General features: G+C 31.9%; 2 protein-coding genes across 2 annotated transcripts; one reads left to right on the forward strand and one right to left on the reverse strand.

Annotated features, from left to right (window-relative positions):
• Positions 1–1281: 1281 nt before the first annotated feature.
• Positions 1282–6154, forward strand: TRIADDRAFT_51483 (uncharacterized protein; the record flags this gene model as incomplete). The annotated part of the gene is made up of 12 exons (XM_002107672.1): positions 1282–1505; positions 1818–2046; positions 2192–2355; positions 2520–2613; positions 2751–2893; positions 3035–3207; positions 3291–3383; positions 3959–4091; positions 4267–4429; positions 5278–5358; positions 5450–5674; positions 5807–6154. The coding sequence occupies 12 exons, from the start codon at positions 1282–1284 to the stop codon at positions 6152–6154; spliced, it is 2070 nt and encodes a 689-aa protein (XP_002107708.1).
• Positions 6155–8584: 2430 nt separating this feature from the next.
• Positions 8585–15421, reverse strand: TRIADDRAFT_51484 (uncharacterized protein; the record flags this gene model as incomplete). Its single annotated transcript, XM_002108468.1, has 14 exons — positions 8585–8705; positions 8868–8920; positions 9025–9085; positions 9173–9327; positions 9451–9582; positions 9668–9805; positions 10342–10480; positions 10588–10799; positions 10945–11016; positions 11116–11301; positions 11476–11589; positions 13491–13547; positions 14439–14638; positions 15373–15421. The coding sequence occupies 14 exons, from the start codon at positions 15419–15421 to the stop codon at positions 8585–8587; spliced, it is 1689 nt and encodes a 562-aa protein (XP_002108504.1).
• Positions 15422–16662: the final 1241 nt, after the last annotated feature.

A 16662-nucleotide genomic window follows, 5' to 3' on the forward strand; every position in this document is an offset into this window, starting at 1 on the left:
TCATACGTAGTTCAATGTGGTGTATTCAGTATAACGTTTGTAGAAACGAAATAGCTGCAATGGAAAGGAATCATTCCAAGTATATCTACTATACGGAATTTTACATACCTAAAACAAAAGTTTTACTTTGCTACCGAGTCAAATAAATTATGAACTAATAAATTATAGAAAGCAAAATCAGATCTAAACACTTCAATACAACATCCAATAGTTAATCTGAGCTACGTGATTAAAACCAACTTTAGCATCCAGATAAAAAGTAAAGTAGAAAATAGCACCATTTTACATCTGTAAGATTCACACCACAGTTAAAATTGAAATTATAAATATATATAATTTGTAATCTATAAATAATAAATCTACCATGCTTTCGAAATTGGCCTCAACTGATGGGCGTAGAAATAATTTTGACTACGTTTTCTCTGTATAATTGAAATTATGATCGATAATGAATTAATTATTCAATATGAACAGTACCCTATATTATTAATCATCAGTTCAGGGTAAATATAATAACGCAATCTTAGATCTCATATCTATGATAGAAATAGTCATACTATGAGCTGTATAACTGATTCTCGAGATTTATCGTAACAATGATGTAGCTATATTGCTTACTACAACTGTGTTAGGTAACAATTTGTTATTTTTAACTATCCCTTACGATTCATACTCTTTCTTTCCAGAATATGAAAACGCTTCACAAACGTTCATGTACCTACACTTTGCTAGCTATAATCCTTTGTATATTTTGGCAATCAATTGATTCCGCGACACATTTAATCCTTAATGATAAGAATCAAATTGAATACAAGGTAATTGATAGATGACTCAATTATATAATTTTAATATAGCAGCGGTTAAGAGATATTGTAGTAGACTAATAATTATAAAATTGCACAATAAATATAATAGAATACGATCTGGCAGTTAGATAGTAATAGCTCAAAGACTATTTTCTAGCTACTTTATTAGACGAATCACGTAATGAACTTATTAAATTGTACAGTAAATATAATAGAATACGATCTGGCGGTTAGATATTAACAAATTAAAGACTATTTTCTAGCTACTGTATTAGACGAATCGCGTAGTGGACTTAGAACTCTGCTGCTCCTTTATTAATAAAGCAGATGTTTAAAAGCTTACATATTCTTCTTCTAATTATCAAACGTAATTACATTTTACTATTCTTAAACCATTTATTTTTCTAATCACTAAACTCAAAGTATTATACAATCCCTATTTTATTCAAATTACTAGGTGCCATCGCCTTACTATATGGCACGACCTGATTGTCTTCCTAAATTTCTAGAACAAACAGTGGCAATGAAAGATATTCTGCTACTCAAAAGTAAATTAGCCTACGATCAACGAAATAAATTAATTGGTAATAAATTACGCTCAACTGATCGTGATTGCTTGCGAGCTGAAAACTCGAATTTATCTGGTAAAAAGCGATGGTTACATAGAGCTATCTTAACCTTAAAATATAAAGGAATTAAGTAAGCATACAAAAAATATCATTATCGTAATGGTGTTATGTTGACAATTATTGATCTTGCTGTATTATAGATCATACGTAGATGTGTATGCACTCACAAGTATTAGAATATTCTGTGACATTAGTTGTATTCCTAGTTCAGCAATAAACAACGCACTCGTATGCGTACATACGTATAATACCGATTAATCGACCAATTGTCTTCTATGTTGAGGTTGAAATAGAATGTCCTTTGATTTTTCAACTTTATTGAGAAATCAAAATATAATGTAAAGAATTATAATAATGTTGGGTATGTTTGTAACACAACTAGTATTGAGGATTACCTACAAGAAATTGAAGTATTACCAGATGATTCTGAGTCCCCAACATGCTCTGATGACTTTCCATTTCGACTGGATTTATCATATGATCATTTGCTGGGGGTGGCTCAACGATTTAGTTTGAAAGGCACTCCAGAAATGCAAATTTTTTCACTTTATAGATTAAAAAATGAATCACTTGATACATGGGGTTATCGCATTCACGAAGGTTTAAAACAGGTATTTGCATAAATAACGCAAGCTCCCTTGAACTTGTTAAAATTACTCCAGTTGCTACATGAATAAAATTATCACGTACGGTAGATTTGATTTGTATCAGATTATCTATTAATGAATAGCTTAATTAAATTTTATTTTGATCTAGAATTCATCATCGTGGGTTTTACTTAATTTGGCTGCCTTTTATTGGAGAATGATTGGTAACGCAGGCAATGAAATCGAATGCTTGCGTCGGTCTCTTTTCTATACCCCCGTAAAGTATTATGATGTTCCCCTAGCTGCACTTGGAACTGTATTACATAAGCACGGGTGCGATATTATCAGTGTACAATGACTGTCTAATATCTAACTTTCTATCTGTATATCTTCTTCATTACGGCACTTACTCATTCATCATTGGTAATTTTAATAATAGCAGATTTAAGCGCGTGTAACACCAAATGATATAAATATATATATATTTTTGACGACAGCTACATTCAGGATGCTTCGATGTTATTCGAGAAAGCTATCCATTTCGCCCATAATACATCACTACTGCATTTCATGCTGGCAAATGCTAAAGCGGTTAGTCAAAATCATTTGAACGTATAATCATGTTTCAAAAAATGCTTATAACTAGGAAGATATCAACCATACTACCATCATTGCTGTTTATTATTGTATTAAATATGCTATATCCCACGTGTTTGCCTTTATTCTAGGCTAATGAAGAGTATCAAGAAGCCACTATTCATTATACTAATGCTATTAAATTACAACCTGAGTTTGAAGCCGCTAAAAAACTTTTAAGCGCCGCCAAATGTGAAATGAATATCATTAAGTTATTATATGCTATGAGCTCCAAGTAATTCTAAACACATATCGATAAAATATTATCACAATTTATCAGCACCATAAATCAATTCTATAATATATCTTTCTACTGAATATTTTTTACGATTACTTTTCTCTGATTTTTTAAATGCGATAATTATGTTATTTGCAGTTCCACAAATCCATTCAAGCAAATGAACACTCGTGAAGCATTAAAAGAAATTAGATCTAGGGAAGCCAATGTGATACAGAATACCATGCATGATTCTATACAAGACGTCAATCAGAAGCGCTTTAATGGTTACAAAAAGTATATTAAGTATGGTAGAAAGTGTATGGCAAATGGTATGATTATTCTGCAAGTGAATATTAAATTACTCTAAAGACCTAAGGATAATAAATTGTATCTTACTTCTAATTTAATTAAGGTGAGGAATTGTTTATTTGTAATCCAAAGTTAACAACAACGGTTCCTAACTTTAACCGATTTATCTTCGAAGATGAACAAGAAGATGACCTCTGTAAGTTAGCAGGATACAACACTAAATTTGAACAGGACTAGTATTTAATATGTTACACTTAATATTATTATTATCCTGATATTATATTAGCAAATGACATACTTCATCTACTCATAAAACGAGATGTAACAATATTAAAATATTTCTAGCCCCAGTATTAACTGAGAATGTTATATATATAGTAAATACTTCATCATCAAAACATATTAATTAATACTTACTTTCATAGTTACGCCTAAACAACACATTTCCTGTATAAAATTATTCTTTATCTCAGTTTATAATTAATAAGTCAAATCAAATTAGTTTAATGATCAGATCGACTCATTCCTTATCGATACAAGCTGAAGTAATTACTATGCAACAGTAAATTACTTAAAATTCCAAAATTTTACTATTAAGCTATTGCCATAATCAAATTAGATTATACCATAATAGTAGCAAATTATAAAAGTACATAGCATGCAGCATCCTGAGGTGTAATAGGAAAAGTCAAAAAGCGAAACGATCAGAATTACGTCCGAAACAATTGCATACTGCACATCTAATCGATTAATTTCTTAAACAACGATTAGATTCTATAAATTTCGAACCGCAATTAAAGCTGTTAGATATGACTTGTCAAGAATTAGCCACCCTAGATATTAACCGTATTATCAATCAGCAAACACCATTGCCTTTATTACCTATTAGGAAACAAATAACAAGGTTAGAATAATAATATTACAATAGATGTCGAAAACAACGTTGAAACACTAGAATTTTTTTAATTTTACTGCATACAGATTCGTAAGAGCAGTTATAGTCTATAATCTACGTTGTGGAAATTATGGTGGTGTTTTTGTTGTGATTATAAATCCTAATTCCTAATTTATTTTTTTAGTCGTCTATATTATAGAAATATCGATCACGTACCTGCTGATCAAAGACCCTTATGTCATACAGTCACAAAGTTAGATCACAGTATGCGTACTTTCGAACATTTAGACGGCATTAATAATAGGAAATTGCTAAGGAAACACAATAAAAAGCAACTTATAATGAAAGTAAGTACACATTGGTGTATATAGGTGTACTCGTTTAATATTAATCGAATCAATGTATTATATAATATAATTTATTCGAAGCAATCTCTATAGCATCCTATTAGCTAATACTTATGAAACATAACTTATAAGCAGTTACTGAAACAAGGAAAGTCTTAGATGTGTGCAGACAAACCGTTAGACTTTATAATCTGTTATATTACATTAAAATTTTGTCTTTAAAAAAATTTATTATACGTATTATATTGCAATAAACAGCAATAAGGGGCAATACATTCTAAGAAATTGAGCTAATTTACAACTTCGTTCTAGATAATTATCTATGTTGATCGTATACATTTTATTAACTAAAGAAGTTATTGATAATGTAGAACCAAACGTTATTGATAATGTTCGTTACTCATGCGCGATACGGCGGGTATACGTATAAATTACAGATAGATTTAAATTAATAGCGTTTATCAGCACGCAAACTCTTACCTGTTATTTTTGGTTAGTCAAACATAGTCGTATATATGCTACAAACAATTCAATATGAAAGTTACAGAGTGCGGTATATGAGTTTGTATTTACGATAACAGATACGGTATGATGATTTATTTATGAAGTTCGATGCATACATAATTTTTATCGGTTCATTTCAAATACAGTGTACGTGTATTCTTTTCAAGCAACTACTTAATCACTTATATCCAAGCATAGTAAATTGCATATTATAACATTTTGTGATAATTGACACCTTACCTCGACCTTCACTATTTATCAATATTGCAACGGTGATTTGTATATTAAGCAGCTAACAATAAAACAACTCGGCGGAGCACTGAGTTTTATTTTCTCTTACGTAGTGGTTCCATGATGTCGTTTATGCTCCAGCAGTGGTCGATGATGCTTCAATAGAGAGATGGCTGACTTATATCATGACTATGGTATTTATATTAGTACTTCATTAACCATCTTTATAAATTCACGAATAATACTTACATAGTAAAATATATCTTCTCTATCATTAATCATTAGGAGGAAACTTCATGGCTAGTATATGATATAGCAGCAATGTATTGGATTGCAGAGGGCAATCACACGAACGCTATCGAGTGTTTTAGATTATCGTTACATTTTGCATCAAATGAATATGCTACCGGCCCTCTGATAGGCCTAGCCTATACGTTACTATTAAATGGTTATATCGAAAATGCAATCACCGTTGCTAAAGCTGCTTTGTCAGCAGAAATTCATACTCAGGTAAATCTTATTTAATAAACCATTGCTAACCTATAGAAATTATGCCGTCATATTGCTGTTCTGTATCTACCTTAAAAATCATATGGTAAATAATGATATAACTTTATATATTAATTTACTCTTGGATTGTAGAGTCTACAATATATCGGACGTTCTGTTTTGGGATTATCTTTACTAGCAGCCCATCAGTTGTCTCCAGCTATAGAACAGTTTAAAGAAGCAATTTCTAACGCTACAGTAAAAACTTATCTTGAAGGTTTAATCAAGTACATAACTTGCAAGTTGGAAATATCTCCAATAATTAACAGTGACAAAGATATTGAGAAGTGTCGCGCGACGCAAGAGAATGATGCAAAGGAAAACATTATTTCTACAATTCAAGAGACTGATAGGCAGTTGAAAATTCAAACTCAACTATTACAAGAATTAAAGCAAGGGGAAAAAAAATTGCAAGAATTGATTAAAAAAAGTAAAGAGTGAGCTTCTTATGCTGTAATATTTCTTTCACTAAGTAACAGAATTTACTTTCATGTATTTCTTATTTTTGTATTCCGAGTTTATCTTGTTAACACTACTAAACGAGTAGATACATGTGCCTAACCGGTCGAAATTTCGTTTTCTATTATCCATTTTCTATATCATATTTTCTCTCGAATATCAAATTGGATTTTTATCTTTATGTTTAAGCCTTGAATGTAGGGTGTTACTAGAGTATGTGCTGTAAATGTTTTCAAATTTTTCATTTATTTGCCAGTTTAGCAATATAATCATTAAACGGTTGTAGCATTGAGAATCACATATAAATGAGCCATGAGTTATCAGTAATGCAAGTATCTTGATTATTTAGGCAATTGCCATCGTAGAATTTAATAATTCTGCCCTGAAGCTTACACTGTCAATACATCATACCAGTTACCTCTAAAGAATTAAATTTCTCTTCCGAGTGTCTGTAAATTACAGTACTAATCATTAATATGTACCATAAATAAATACTATATGGCAATAGGTATTATAGTATAGTTTTATCTCATTAGCGTATGATCTATTTAGCTAAAATTAAAATGAATTTAATTGATGATAACAGCGAAATGTAAAAGCATTGTATTACATGAAGTTGATAAGATTATTACGGTCTCAATTTCTTAAGAAAAGTGGGGTTTTATTTGCGATTAAAATTGCATATAATTTCTCAAATTCGAACTAATCACTGAATATATTTACTTTTATACCTAATTGAAATAGATAAACTTTTACATAAGATTCTTGACGAAGAACGTTATCCATTGTTGGGTTCATAAGTATTCATTGGATAACAAATAATAACTCACCATGCCCTGTGTATAGCATGACAAATGGTATAATCTAATACCCGTTTTCTGAAATATTAGACCGATATCGAAATATTTGGGCTCGTACAGCATACGAATATGAACTATTGCAGCAAGCTTTCCCATGAATCAGTTTTACCTGCTATAAATACCGATATATGCATTCAATTCAGTCAGTGATTGTTTAACTTACATGCTAGGAAAAATCGTAAGCGCTATTTATGTAAGAATGGTCAAACAATAATTCCATGACAAGGTCTCAGCTTGTGTAATAAATTTATTGGTGTCACGATAAAAGCTGAAATTGCTAGGTAAAATAGCAAATGCAATTTTTAGTTGCTATTATCGTCCAACGTCTGTAATTAGCTATAACTTTTTGCATACCCTTCACTTGCAGTAATAATTAAACGATAATTATCAACCAAGATTGAATTTTAACATTAACAATAGCCAAAAAATATCAGATACTAAGGGACTACACCGCGGTAGCCGTGTTTTAAATTAAGCGCAATTAGCAACTTTAAATATTCTTATTAATTTAAAATTAATTTAATACTTGCATTTTTGTAAAAGTGAACATACTGGTCCACAAACAAGTCTATAGTAAGTGTGAAATAGTTTATAAGGCAGCAGAATTTCTGTGGAAGCAGTTGTTCACTTATCCGCATAACAGCTATTTACAAATAACAGCGTTATTACTTATTGTACTAGCCGTTAGGCGTAGTCATCAATGGTACTTTGTTTACATTAGTAAGTTAATCATAATTTCATATTATAGCTCCTACTGCAGAATAATAATTTAATTTATATATTATGCTATAGTAATTATAACGTACCATAAAACTTGAATTAATCAAGAGTGCCAACTAGACACTTCGCAGTCGGGTGCAGTATACGAAAAGCAGTAGATATAATAACAAGTACAGCTAAAATTACAATTACTTTCTATAGCATACAATTCTATGGAGCCGTGGTAGCCAAATTGTAAAAAAATAAGTGTAAGACGTATAATGATTATCCGAATTTCTCTAATAAGTGCAACTAGATGTCATTGTCGATATGGTATACAACTGCGCTAACAATTGATAAAATTAAAAATAAATACAGTCAGTTTTCTACATTATCAATAATGTTATTAACACTAAATTCATACAGTAGGTTAATTATACACGATCAACAACTGCAAGAACCTAGTAAGAAATATGATATACTGTCTAGATAAAATTTCCACTAGAGTTATAGCGTTAATTAAGTGATATTTTACGTGCAAAACCAGGATGCAGGAACAAGAACGATCATGTTGATATTATATCCTAATCTAAAGTAGTACGTCAGAGATCTAATATATATGCCACTGAACAGAATTAGCACCTTATCCGGCGCAAAAGAAATTCTGGTAACAAAATTAACACCTGGGATGTTAAAATTAACAATTATAAATACAATAAATAATGCCGTTCATAAAATTTTTTATACAGAAACAGAATCACTCAGTTATGATCCCTAGAATATCTTAAAATCGGTGACAAACAATATCACCTACAAGGAAGAAAGTTGTATCAGACAAATTCTGAAGCGAAATTCAATTAAGCGTATTTCCCAATACGAGAGGTCTACTCCTATTATTGTCGTATTCTCGACTAAATAAATACATTGCTTTATATACAAATTCATATTGTTCCAATGTCTGAACCAGTCCTCCTCTATAAAGATAAACGTATCAAAAACGATTTACTATTAATACATTAAAGCAAACATTGGACATCTTAAATGCCTTTCCTGATGCTAAGGTACGCATAATCAACAAGATACTAGCAAAAAATACAGCATTGACGTTCTAGTCGAAATGCTATTTTTATGCTCACCTGTCTTCCCGCATCGATGAAACTATATTTAAAATATCTACCACTCTTTCCATCTAATAAAAAACAACAATTATTAATTATTTTCAATCAATAATACAAAAAACCTAACTTATCGATGACTACCTACAGCAATATATATATAAACAATAATACATACCTCGTATTGTATTATACCAATGCTTATCGCGATGAAACAACCGGTGCGTCCAATGCCAGCACTGTAAAATGAACAATAAAATATTATGGTCTCTCTTATGGATGTAAAAAACATTTTCCAATACTTTTTTAGTTATATCATTATTAACCTGCAATGTACTACAATAGGACCGGTAGACAATTCCTGTCGTTTTACTCTAACTTCTTTTACTAGCTGTAAAAGTTGCCTAGCTGAATCAGGAGCACCATGGTCTGGCCAAGAAGTATACCAAAAGTGATAGACATACCTAGGTGATTCCGTGATCTATAATTTTAAAATACATTCCGTTAGATTGTAAATGTCTGTACCAGATATACATGACAAACCGTGATCATTTATATATGAGCAAACACTGTATTATCATCATGACAATAAATTTCTAGATACCTTGGTATTTTCAAGCTTAAGTTGACTAACTATATATCCCTCTCTTTCGCAGATATTTTCTAAAGTAACCTTAATTTCGCCATAAGTAACTTGGCCTTGATCAGAATTTGGCCAATAATATTCACATTTATTCTTCGAATAAGTACATAAATACACTTTTGTTAGTAAAAATATTCATATGCTATATTAAAGTTATGAAATGTTATAGAATTCTTACAAGATTCTTTTCTCGGACTTTCGTAATCATAATTATAAGTGAAACATTTTGAAACCAGACCATTCTCCAAAAATCATCGATAGTGTTTGGAAGCGGCCCTTGAGTAGCAATAAAAGCGCGAGGTTCATTCTTATAACCCTAAAAATCAACACACCAACACAATCGGAATCACCAATGCTATACCCATATATCTCATTCAATTACAAGCAAAAAGAATAACTTTGTTTACGTAAGAGTATATCTATAGCAAGTGCCCTACATACCCTAACATAGTTTGCATTAATATAATTTGATAACGGTACATTAGGTATTTCGGGTAAATTCACAAGAGTACGTAAATCTACAAATTGAATAGCATAAACCAATTAGTACGTACGTACATTAACGATATCAGAAATATCATATTTACAAAGATATTCATCCTAGATATGAAATGCTACGCTAGCTGTAATACGAACTAGGCAAAATTTGTTGATGTCTATTCTTCTTTCCTGTCCCAGCAATTCTCTGGTCGCAGAAATTCATCGGTATTTCCTTAAAAGATGTTACACGTTAGGTTACACTGTGGTGAAAATGGCATGATACAGTCCTTATAATAAATCATAGTTATAATTCACTAAATGAAGGAAAAAGCAAAAGTTCCCTACAGCGAATTCAGCATGAATACGGCTGACATTGTCCAACGCTTCCTGTAGCTCTTGCCTGTCTAATACACGACTTTTTCTTTGAAATATCTCATCTCTAGGAGGACTAGGATTTACCGGCTTTATAACATTAGCTCCTAAAGGTAACGGCAGTCTCGGTACATTACGCCTGTAGGATAAAGATGTAAAGATATTTAATTCATTTTAGTACAAATTTTAGTTAATTCATACCTATCATCAATAGTCATCAACTATAAGTTACAAAAAAATGTAAACCTCGCTGCTAGGCTTCGTGGATGCGATTGATATTGTGATACTTGTAACCAATCGTTCTCAACGACACTTGGATCATCCCATGGTTGTATATATCTCTGTTCACTATTACCAAGCGGTGAATGTCCAGGAAGTAATAGAGGAAGTTGTTTCTCGAAATCTCTATGTTCTATTTCTTGCTTTCGAAATTTATAACGCCGCCATAATGCCGTTGCCTACATGAATATAAAGATATTAAATGTAATATACGGTAATTGTAAAATAATTTACACCACGATTATAATACATGCTGTTGAAATTTTAAGTCTATGTGGTTACCACGAAGATTCCAAGGAGAATTAAACAAGCGGCAGTGCCTACCATGGCTCCAATAAACCAGTACTGATTCCAAATAGTTAATTCATGTTCTTTGGGGCCATTATTAAATTTATACTATACAGATGGTTAAAAGCAATTCATTTAATACAAAATTGAAATAATACTATAAAACTTACAAAATCGATAAAATAAATATAAAGTTTGTTAACTTACCTTAGGATGAACATCAGTCACCTTAAATTCAGACAAGTAAGTTCTAAGTACACTAGGTGTTAACTTTTCTACTACGTCTTTAGCAGGGTATAGAATCTTGCTTAAATTTGAGTTGGCATCCAGATGAAATGTCGACTGTGTAACGTGAGGTTTTATCACATAGAATTCGATAATAACATCGCTTTCCTAGAAAACAATTCAAGACGAATTCTTCTTAAGATAGGTTGAATTTTTACTTTATGTAAAGTAATAAATACGCTTTTACATTATAAATAGCAATTTTAGAAGACTTGCTTGGATATTATACATCTCTACTACATACTGCAAAAATGTAATGGAACTGTTAAGGTATTTATTTACCATAATTTTATCAATAATAACATTTCGTGCTGGTACATGCAATGCAGCAGCAATCCCATATACAAATTCAGCTCTTCTGTCGGCTGTAAAAGACGAAGATTCCATAGCGATTACCTAGAGAAAAAATAAACAAAAGAATTTAATGCTTCTTCTACTATTTATAATTACCGATTCATCACTATATTATAAAATAGCAATACGATCAAATTTGTCAATTGAAAGATGTTACTGATAACGTCTAATCTATTTAGAATATCTCTTCAGCATTCTGATAGAAACATTTTGCATAACTACCTCATTTGCTTAAGTAAATGGAAAAGAAGCACTTATACTGTAAATTATCAAATTTTTCTACTCATCACAGTACTGTACTATTTTCTTGTAGAACACCAGTAAATGATAACACATCCAAAAATGATTGTAGTATATACTACAGCGTCAAAAGCTAAGTACGCATAACAGAGCAACATCTGCAATGATAAGTTGTGATTATTTTATCAATTAATCAAGAAATTATTATCGCACATTAAGGTAATAATAGTATAATATGACATTACCTACAACTTGTATAGCACTACTGAGTCTACCTTAGAGGTACTGACTGTACGCTTAGAAAGTAAAATCTTTCAGTGTAGTACAATTTAATTGAATGCTAAATTACTAAATCACCGCTTTACAATTTATATTTATAATTCAAAGTACAAATTAATTTAAGAAAATAGGGTTATGAAGCTACTCCCTTATATGCATATACGCATATATCCCACTTCGTATAAAGTTTATATTTCATAATATTAAATTTGTAAATGTTATACCGTATAATATATAGGAAGATTATTAATCATAGGAATTCTCCCAATTTCTTAACCACAATAACCTATTGTAATCGCAGTATGACTCATCACAAGTCCATCATGGATGTTAATAATAACTAAAATATTCAATGTTTGGTAAAGTAATAGCTAGAGAGTAATTACGTTACGGTAAAGCATTAACTTCTGAAAAATCCCGTAGTAGGCAGCGTTTTACAAAAATATTTATACATCTCCTTCAAATAAATAGTGATGTACCGTAGTAAACTTACGTTAGTTTATGATCAGAATGAATTTATAACTAAATTATATATATTATTAGCCTTGGCTATTTTTTGCTTCTATTCGATACAGACTTAAGTATATATACACACTTAGTATAGCATGAAGAAATATCCCATAACAGTGAAAACCGCGATTTCATAAAATTTATAACAATTTTGATCAACTCTTTCTCTCTCCCTACCCATTTAAAAACACTCATAGTGCCAGATGTCAAATGTAATTTATTAGAGTACATTCAAAAATATCACTACTGTAGATAAAAATATGATATAAGCTAATTAATAATGGCTATCTAAAAAACGAATTTATTTATAAAAAAAATCCTAATTGGTTACTAACGCAACAGAATAGGATAGCCACGTTAATGTATTCCGATACAAGTAGTTGCAGATTCATATTATGCCTTATGTAATTGTAATTTAAAAACGACTTATCATTTATCGATCGTCTTTCTCAATCATACGAGTATAGCATACATCCAAGAAAAAAGAGGAAAAACCCAAACTGTTACTTGGAATTTATAATCAAGTCAAGATTCCGTAACGATAGCAAGTCTAATGGAATTTAGAGCATAATATCAAATATAAAGACTATCATGAAGTCGCTACTCAAGTTGATATATAAATTTATCTGTAGATAATCTTTTATTTTTTCAACTTATCCATCCATAAATTTCAACCAATATGTAAGTGTATCTATAATGATTAGTTTTATCATTGATTGGTCTCCATTCTCGTTACCATTAATGAAACAAAAGTAATTACCCTAAACAAACATATGTCAAGTATAGAAGTGATTCACGTACCGTTGCAATATTCATATGGTAAGAAATTAACATAAACGAATGAATGTTCATGAATGAGTCACTACCATAATGTGAGATTCAGTACAAGTAAATAAATCCAAACTACTATTTACCATATCGACATTAGCTATTACAGCGTTCGTTTCAATATTATGCAAGATTTTACTACCCTACCATACGATATGAGTGAAGGAATGTTGCACATTATGTTCAGTATATTACATAAGGTTGCGTAAAATGAAGTTTACGAACGGTGTTCATGTATAACATACTGTATGTGTAGGTATTTTGCCAAATGTATATACATACTTTATGTGCTAATATCATGAAAAGCACATGAAATTCGTCAATCCTAATTAGTGCTTAATCATAACAAAATGGATTCAAGCCCAACTATTATTATCAGGTTGATAAATGAATTGTAGATTTCAAATCTATATCTACAATCATGATGAAAACCTGACTATTCACTTGCTATCTATTGCACAGTTATCATAGTCGTCCTATCGGTAATGAAATTAATGAAGGATTGCATGAAGTTGATATTTCATCATCAAATGATGCAAATAGCTTCCATCGACTATTTAGTAGCTAACCCCTATTACGCTGTTGTACTTATCGACTTTTACTCATCTATTTGGTCAATATTAGCCTAAATAAGATGGAAAGAGAGAGTAGCTAACTGTGAATAAGATGATAACTCTAACAAGCAACTGTCATCAGCACAGTGTGAAATGGACGTTATTATCCGACTTCGTGGTATCTTGAAGTTGCAAGTATTGTAACTTGCGTGTCGATTGCGTGTTGAATGTTACTCATTACGAGTTGAAATCACTTTCATATTGATCTGCAAAAGCTATACACATCAGCATAGATTGCAATTTTGAATTTGAACGTGGCAAATAGACCATAGCTTTGACTCTTTATTTTAACTCACTTTCGACTACGTCTACTCTTACCTGAAGGAGATATCAAAAGACTATATTGCACTATCGCAACTATCAAGTACAAGGATGTAGTCTTGAATGGAATTGAATTATTATTATATTACGTAAACTTACAGCCACAACAATATATTGTCTGCTGACATCTTTCAGTAAAAAAAGCGTAGTATGGGCTGTCGATTTGAATGTTGTTGGCTTGACCGTTGTGATTGCCATTGCCCGTTTCTGTCTAACTGGTAATATTGTGTCATCATCTGGATCTCTTTTAGCGATTGCAGTATCTTGGAAGTTGGCGTCTCGTAACAGCGGTGAACTGACTATAATATCATTGTAGGAAAAAAAATAAAAAGATTCAATTCATTCATCAATTTATAATAAAATAGGCTACCTTTCTCAATTGCTAACTCTAATCTCTTGATATTACAGTAGTGTCTATGTGTACAGTACCAGTCTATACGTTCAACAATCAACATGGTAACATTCATTATGTAGCACTGCTATTGAGAAATAGTTGATTTTTCATGCAGTGTTGGAGATGCACTTTTCTCTTCAATTTTCACTTGACAATCGAAGTAAAACATGATCTATTCTATTGCAATTTTCGTTTCAAGTAATGCGATGCAAGGGGGGCACGGTATGGCGATCGAATTTCCGAATATTACTTGATATACACCAAATTTTTGTCGACTGTTGTGTTTTTCTATGGATTGTTGTATCCACTCGATATAGTAGTAGCGTATTGAGTTCAGATTGTAACGGACTGTTTATCAATCAATACCCACTGATGTAGTCATCACCAAATGCAATGAGCCACTTTGTACCGTTGGCAGTTTTTTTTTTTTTTTTTTTATATAAATGGGCGCTGACAGAGAGTACTGTACATGGAGTCCATTCAAAACTGAATTAACATCACTTATCTACCTATTTTCATTGAATAGGAAAGTAAATCAATAAATTTTTAAAAATCTTCTCCATCTTCAAGTCATGTATTACTAACAACAGTATTGACATAGTGTGACTTGACACATGCATGTCAGGATTATCGATAGACCTGACTCTCGATCAGCATCGGGTGTGAATGGCATACATACGGATGACATTGTGTTGGCCGTGCGCTAGCAGCTGACCCGTCCGTTGAACGTTTTACAACGATCGTGTTGCTATGCTGAAGCGGTTGACTTGTAGGTTACACGTTGTCGTACAAGATGGTATCGTCGTGTCCGTTGTCATTGTTGACTGAAAGAACAGTGGGTGTGACCGTAAGTACAGTTGTGGAACGCTTGCCGTAACCTGACTTTGCCTTCACTACAACGGGACTGTACTGTACGCCATGGTAACGTCGCAATGTATTTGTATAGTTAGTTCTTCTTCTTAATTAACATATACAGTATAGACATCGAGTAAGAAAAAGAAAAAACTGCCCTCGATGAATGAGTCAATCAATCCCATCGTCCCATGGTGCCCCACACTACAGTAGTACGATCGATATTGTTGTGGTCCTCAAGAAAAACGAAACAAGAGAAATAATCCCGCGATGCAACAGTGTCGACCGATGGACGTCATCAGCATATGTACTATGCTGTAACTTTCGCTAACTTCTTTTTCGACGGTACTGTACCGGCGACACTAGACTTGACATAAGGACATTACTTGAATACACTATGGCACAACTCAGAAACTCGAGAGGTAAAATCAAACGAACTAGAGATGTTTTATTGATCGACAGAATGAATCACGAACAGGTGCGATCGCCAAAGGAAATATTAAAAAATGACTACTTGGCGGCTACAATACTACTATCTATCATACATGTACAACTAGAATCTTCTTCAATGGATCTTACAATCTTTCTATCGCTCAAACTTGGGTAGCAAACAGCTATTGTAACATAGTATTGTACAACCATTTGTTCATTACTAGGGAAGCACTACAAAAAAAAGAGTAAAGTAAAATGATCTCAGAGAGAACATGAGCCGCAATATTTCCCCTCCCCCCATACGGATATACTTTTTCGTATGATTAACGGCGGCTTAATGCCGTGTGTAGAAAGAACAATATGCAGTAGAAAATGTAAATAAAATAAGAACATGCCACCAACACGGACAAGACTACAACTAACAAGTAAGGATAGTTTTCTTAAGCCGGGCAATGTAAAACAGCCCCCCCCCCCTTTTTCAATCGATGAAATCCATTTCTGTACGCCACTGAACCGTAACAAGTCAACCCGTGACGAATCCCCCAAAAATATGGCTACAGTCCAAATTGTCATTCTCATAGTAATTCAGTCATTCTAATTCTAAAAGAGTATGGAATCAAACAAATAGACCCATGTAAAAAATTT

The sequence above is a fragment of the Trichoplax adhaerens genome, genomic scaffold (assembly GCF_000150275.1).
Source record: "Trichoplax adhaerens TRIADscaffold_1 genomic scaffold, whole genome shotgun sequence".
Classification (NCBI taxonomy): domain Eukaryota; kingdom Metazoa; phylum Placozoa; class Uniplacotomia; order Trichoplacea; family Trichoplacidae; genus Trichoplax; species Trichoplax adhaerens.